This window comes from Spea bombifrons, chromosome 5 (assembly GCF_027358695.1).
Source record: "Spea bombifrons isolate aSpeBom1 chromosome 5, aSpeBom1.2.pri, whole genome shotgun sequence".
In the NCBI taxonomy this organism is placed as follows: domain Eukaryota; kingdom Metazoa; phylum Chordata; class Amphibia; order Anura; family Pelobatidae; genus Spea; species Spea bombifrons.
This window is the reverse complement of record NC_071091.1, coordinates 27,233,424-27,239,895: the sequence shown is the minus strand read 5'-3', so window position 1 is coordinate 27,239,895 and position 6,472 is coordinate 27,233,424. Positions and strand designations below refer to the sequence as shown.

Here is a 6,472-nt window from a genome sequence, read left to right as displayed (position 1 = left end):
TAGATAGATAGATAGATAGATAGATAGATAGATAAAACAAGAGATAGAAAAATAATGATGTAAAGTTTGAAAACTGCAAATGCACTCTTTTATTAGCTTCATATTGAAATAGTCACGAAAAGATAGATAGAAAAAAGGGATGAAAAGTTTTTAGGTTTTTTTTAAAACATTAATATACTCTTTTTAGGCGCATAATGAAATTTTCAAGAAATGATAAATGGTATAAATAGATGTATAGATAGTCATATTGCTTTAGAGTCTAATGTATTTGATGGTCTAACAATATTAACAATCTTAAGCAAGTGCTGAAACCTGTCACTATATAAACTGTTCATTGCATTCTCATAATATTGTAGTCAAGACCCAAATGACACCAGTCCTTCTTGCTACTCAGCTGTGCCATAGGAAAACAGACAAGCTAAGCTCTTGGAGACTGAAGAAAAGGCAAAACTGCCCCCCTTTTCTCTTGCCACCAAAAGAGCCTTGGTGTATTTTCTTGGACTACACAAGTTCACTGAAAGTCCTGTCTGATCCAAACAAACACTTTACAAAAGGGGAATTTAAAGAGCTCAGAATTGGATGTTAAGTTGCCCCCCATCCCCCAACCTCTCCCTTTCAGGGGGTTAGGATAAAAATAATTGCTCTCAGTGCATTTGATCTTTAGTGTTCAGCAGCCAGTAAGAGAGGCACAGGTGACATGTTCCAATTAGGACTTGTCTAATTAAATTAGTGTCACAGAAAGCAGCCAATAGGCCAAGGGCTGGAAGAAGAGCTTTTTTCATCTTTTCCTCTATACTTCTCTGCCATGAAAGCCACAGCAAGTCCCTCCTCCTGGAATGATTAGCCCTAATGGAGGTGTGAATTTAGCGACCGTATATAAAATCTCAGAGGCTGCTTCTTGACACATTTGATATTTCCCCTTCAAGGAGGAGAGAACTGTGTGGGGCTTTCAGATTTCTTTTCATTCATTTGCCACTTGAACCTGCTGGAGAGCCACCTATGGGACAAATATCACATTGAAAGGGCATCTCATTCACCAGCACCAGATTGCCCCTTATTTTCCAGTGAGGGTCTGTCTTGTATGGTTTTTGCCCCAGCCCATCAAGAGCAGGTTTTTGAGTCAGAAGAAGGTCCCACCAGCTAGAGGATGCAGCTAGGAGAGCAGATCCTAACTAGCTCTGCTCCCAATTTGCCCCACACGTTTTACCCCCTGCCTGGTGACCCAGGTAGCGCTGCCCAGAGCCCCAGTTTGGAGTTCAACGTGGGACAGCACAAAGGACAACCTCAGCAGCACAAGAAGTACTCCAGGGGACTCCCCTTAGACAGCCCCAGAGACACTGGCTCCAGCAGCACAGCTGCCCCCTCCATGCTCGGCGAGGTAGGCGAGGGCTTCTCAGCGTCTAAGACTCTACAGGACAACGGGCGCAAAGGCACCCCAACTGGGGAGGAGGACATGAACTCTGCGGCCGCATCTTCCGCAACTCGCTACCTGGACAGCAGCCTGCAAGCGGCCTCTGAGCGCTATTACCTGCAGTCTCAAGGCCAGCAGCCCCAGCAGACAGGGGCAGAGCTGGGCTCCCCCTGCTCCATCTTCCCCTATGCCCCAACGCAGCACAGCGCCGTGTATCCAGCAGGTGGGGCAGCCAGATACCCCCCATATGGAAGCATGCTGCCTCCTGCCGGCTTCTCCCCACCCGTGTGCCCGTCCCGGCCTCAGTACAGCACAGGGTATCAGTATGGACAGGCACCAGGGACCATGTACAGCCCCTACCCGGCTGCGGGATCAGGCAGCGGGCTCAATGCGCTGGGACTGCCGACCAGCGGGCCAGGAGTGCGGGCTCAAGTCTTCCTCTGCAACCGGCCTCTGTGGCTTAAATTTCACCGGCACCAGACTGAGATGATCATCACCAAACAGGGCAGGTAAGACACTGATCGCATAGACTCATTCTTACTGCTGTGTGTGTGTGTGTGTGTGTGTGTGTGTGTGTGTGAGTGTGTGTGTGTGTGTGTGTGTGTGTATAGTATAGTTGTTCCGGTCCTTCCACAATATGGAGCCCGATTTCTCTCACTTTCCTGACTTTTATTATTAGTTTATTATACGGGTAACCTAAGAACAAGCAAAGTTATAAAGTGTTCGGCAATTCCCTGTAACTTATGTGTCACATGTCAAGGAGATAGATAGATAGATAGATGATAGATAGATAGATAGATAGATAGATAGATAGATAGATAGATAGAGATAGATAGATAGATAGATAGATAGATAGATAGATAGATAGATAGATAGATGATAGATATATCTTGCTTGTTCATTGTCTGATCTCATTTTAACCGGGCGTTAGTTTATGAATCCCTTTGTAATAATCAGGCACATGAAACTCCTGTAATGCCCACCTGCCGCATGTTCTGCCAGAGATTTAATGAAGCATTCGATTTGCTTGTTGAGAAAAAAATGGACATACAAAGGAGACCCTCACATACTCCCTGCATCAAAACATGGACCATTTAACCCTTATGTGGGCTAAGAGAGTTGGGTGCCAAGTGCCGCAAACCTGGCAAATCTGGCATTCAATCTGTTAAACAGCGTGTTTTGTGTACTTTTGCTCTGTATGGATTTGGGAAAATAGCTTCTAAAAAAATTAAGGTAAAACAAACATACAAAAAGCAGTTCTATATATGACATTTTCTTTCTGTAACAATGTCTGGCTCTAAAGAGAGGTCATTTTGTGTTGCCTTTGCTAAAATGTTTAATTATATTTATGAGTTATTTTTTTCTTTAAACAACAATTAAAAGTATTTTCTTTTTTGTCTTTTTTTTGTTTGTTTGTTTTTTTAGGAGAATGTTCCCCTTTCTGAGTTTCAATATAACAGGGTTAAACCCCACCGCCCATTACAATGTGTTCGTAGAGGTGGTCCTAGCTGACCCCAATCACTGGCGCTTCCAGGGGGGCAAGTGGGTCACCTGTGGCAAAGCAGACAACAATATGCAAGGTAACTGTTTGTACCATTTATCAGTAAAACATATTCGATTATTTAGTTTTAAAATTGATTAGTCTAGAGTTTTTATTTTAAAAAAAAAGTAATTATTGTACCAGATTGTAGATGGGTCGATAAAATTCTCCTTAACCCCTTAAGTGATCTTTAATTCCACTATTTGTTTTCTATATATTAATGAATTATAAATAGTTAATTAAGTTCATATTATCCATGCACTGAATATTCATAGGCTTCGGACAAATTCTTAACCATTTCGTTAATTGTTATTTTATATTGTTTATAGGAAATAAGGTGTATGTGCACCCAGAGTCCCCTAATACTGGAGCACACTGGATGAGGCAGGAGATCTCCTTTGGGAAACTAAAACTTACTAACAACAAAGGAGCCAATAATAACAATACTCAGGTAAGAGAAGAAAAAGCGATACCATGGACAGCGCTTCCAAACCACAGATAGCCCTGATACATTGTAACAGCGGATTATAATACTCACACCCCAAGGAATATGGCTCATCAGCCTCAAATATTGTTACTGTATATTACACATACTTTCTTACACATTGTAATTACGGATAAACAGTAACCGACATAAAGCCAGGGACTAACCTAAGGTTTTAAAGAAATTATCTAGTATTTTGTTTTTAGTTTACAAAATTATATTTTTCAACCATAAAGTGCGGGTGTGGGGGGGGGGTATTGCTAAACGTTAATGGTTAATGCAGATCTTCACAGTTGAATTGAATGCAAGTAACAAAAACAATCACATTTTTTAGAAGCTCTTTTACTAATGTTAATATAATTTATTTCATTATTAATATCTATATATATATCTATATATATCTATCTATCTATATATATATATATATAGATAGATAGATATATATAGATATATATAGATATATAGATATATATATATACACACATTATTTAATGTGGTTTGACAGGACTTCTCATTGCTCTATACATAATATATACTCTATTCATCCTCAGATGATTGTCCTGCAGTCTTTGCACAAATATCAGCCCCGTCTTCACATTGTAGAAGTGAGTGAGGATGGAGTAGAAGACTTGAATGATTCTGCCAAGACACAGACATTTACCTTCCCAGAAACCCAGTTTATTGCAGTAACTGCCTACCAGAATACCGATGTAAGTTGAAACGTATTAAATGGTAACATTTCAAGAACCTTAGACTGTCTTTACATAGTCTAATTCACTTTTATAATATTTGTGAATATTTCTTTCATAAGATAATAAAATCTCAGCCATAAAAAAACTCTAGAAAGCTTAATTGCATTTTTTTATTTGATTTTTCTGTATAGATCACTCAGCTCAAGATTGACCACAATCCCTTTGCAAAAGGATTCAGAGATAATTATGATTCGTAAGTTGTGCTTTTCATAAATGCATGTTGCATTTTTTATTTTTATTTATGTTTTAATTTATGCTTAGTATATGTTCAAACGCTACCTTTGTTTGGCTTAATAGGAAAAATACTGCTTTTATATAATGTTTGTGCATGTAGGAATTCACATTCCCCAATATAAACTTAAATTAAGAAACTGTGTAAAAAATATCAAACATTACAAAGAATTATACCAAAAAATATCGATAGCCCAGTCTAAAGATTATGAGACTTAGTGTATATAACTGCTATTGACTGGTATTTATCAAGGCTATGATCCCCATAAACTAGTTCTCCTAGTGACATCAGATTTATATCTTTTTTGTAGCATGTACACGGCATCAGAGAATGACAGGTTAACTCCATCTCCTGCGGATTCTCCTAGATCCCATCAGATTGTTCCTGGGACTCGCTACAGTGTCCAGCCTTTCTTCCAAGAACAGTTTGTCAACAATTTACCACCTGCTGCCAGGTACTACAGTGGGGAGAGGACTGTACCCCAGACTAACGGGCTTCTGTCACCACAGTCCAGTGAAGAAGTAGCAAACACCCCCCCACAGAGGTGGTTTGTAACCCCTGTCCAGCAATCTAATGCCAACAAATTGGACATGGGACCCTATGAAACAGATTACTCATCTAGCTCTCTTCTCACTTACGGGATAAAATCCCTTCCAATCCAAACCTCTCACCCCATGGCTTATTACCCAGATGCAGCATTTGCCTCCATGACTGGGTGGGGTAGCAGAGGTTCCCCATACCAGAGAAAAGTGACCACCAGTTTACCTTGGTCTTCAAGGTCAAGCCCTCCAGGCTTCACTGAAGATCTGCTAGCCAAGGATAAAGTAAAGGAAGAGATGAGCTCTTCTTGGGTAGAAACCCCACCTTCTATTAAATCTCTAGACTCCAACGATTCAGGAGTTTACACAGGAGCATGTAAGAGAAGAAGACTTTCCCCAAGCACCTCAAGTAATGAAAATTCACCCCCTATAAAATGTGAAGATATTGCACCAGAAGACTATAAGGATGCATCTAAGGGACTGGGCTATTATGCCTTTTATTCTAGTTCTTAAAGAACATATGTAAATAATTAGTCTTATTCCACAATTACCATGGGTGAACAATTGCATTAAATGCCAAAAATTTTGGCCATGAACTTTCAAAAAGAGAAAAAAACTATGTGCAATTCTCTGGATCTGGCCACAAGTCTGACTATTTCAAGCCCAAACTTGTCATAACAAGTTTTGAACCTGAAAATATTACTTTTATGAAAAATGGTGGATGAGATCTGCTACAGTGTTATCTCTTTTTATGTTTTGTTTTATTATTTTAATTGCTATTATATTATGTGAATTTATTTATGACAAGTGACTAATGTACAGTTTGTGTAAATATACTGTTGGATATTGTGGAGTATAATATATTGTATGCATACAAGTGTATTTGTATTTTAATGATTTCTCAGACATTAAATGCACTGTTCTGTTGTACAATGTATTAGGTAGCACCCGAAAATGTATATCTAGAAATTTAACATACATTGTCAGAATGTATTTTTCACAGTGTCTTGGGAAATTTACTTTTAAAAGTTGTCTTTAAAGGCAAATGTTGTAAAAATGTAAAGTCAAGTATTGATTGACCTGGTGCTTTTTCGTTTTCCTTTTTTGTACACTTATTGTTTAATAAATGTGTCAATTATTGCCAAAAAATAGACTTTTGCTTCAAATTCAATGTTACCTACCTGGGTCATTATCAAAATGGTAAATGCAATAATTTTGAAGAATAAAATATATATCTCTTTACCTATCTTCACTCCCTTTATCTGTTTGTCTATTATCCTACATCTTTTTGTGTATATAAATATTGTTTGGAGAGATAAAAAAGAGATGTTAATTATCTTCAGTTTTTTACATGTGCTCCTACTTTTGTGGATTTTATATATATATATATATATATATATATATATATATATATATATATATATATATATATATATATATATATATATATATATAGATATAATTTTATTTTACTTTTATTTTTTTTAACTACATATTTTAACTTTTGCAAGGAA

The 6,472-nt window shown here is 37.9% G+C and overlaps 1 protein-coding gene across 1 annotated transcript; it reads left to right on the top strand.

Moving 5' to 3' along the window:
• The first annotated feature begins 955 nt into the window (after positions 1-955).
• Positions 956-6,200, top strand: EOMES (eomesodermin). The gene is made up of 6 exons (XM_053466875.1): positions 956-1,920; positions 2,837-2,991; positions 3,281-3,402; positions 3,987-4,145; positions 4,319-4,380; positions 4,730-6,200. Exons 1-6 carry the CDS (start codon positions 1,148-1,150, stop codon positions 5,469-5,471), a joined length of 2,013 nt encoding a protein of 670 aa, XP_053322850.1. The 5' UTR covers positions 956-1,147; the 3' UTR covers positions 5,472-6,200.
• The last annotated feature ends 272 nt before the right edge of the window (positions 6,201-6,472 follow it).

What these genes read in the sequence shown, in the direction of transcription:
- EOMES (XM_053466875.1), top strand. Translation starts at nt 1,148, where the DNA reads ATGCAGCTAGGAGAGCAGATCCTAACTAGCTCTGCTCCCAATTTGCCC. An exon ending in AGCAGACAACAATATGCAAG is followed by an intron (nt 2,992 to 3,280) that starts GTAACTGTTTGT and finishes TATTGTTTATAG; the next exon opens with GAAATAAGGTGTATGTGCAC. An exon ending in CTGCCTACCAGAATACCGAT is followed by an intron (nt 4,146 to 4,318) that starts GTAAGTTGAAAC and finishes TTTTCTGTATAG; the next exon opens with ATCACTCAGCTCAAGATTGA.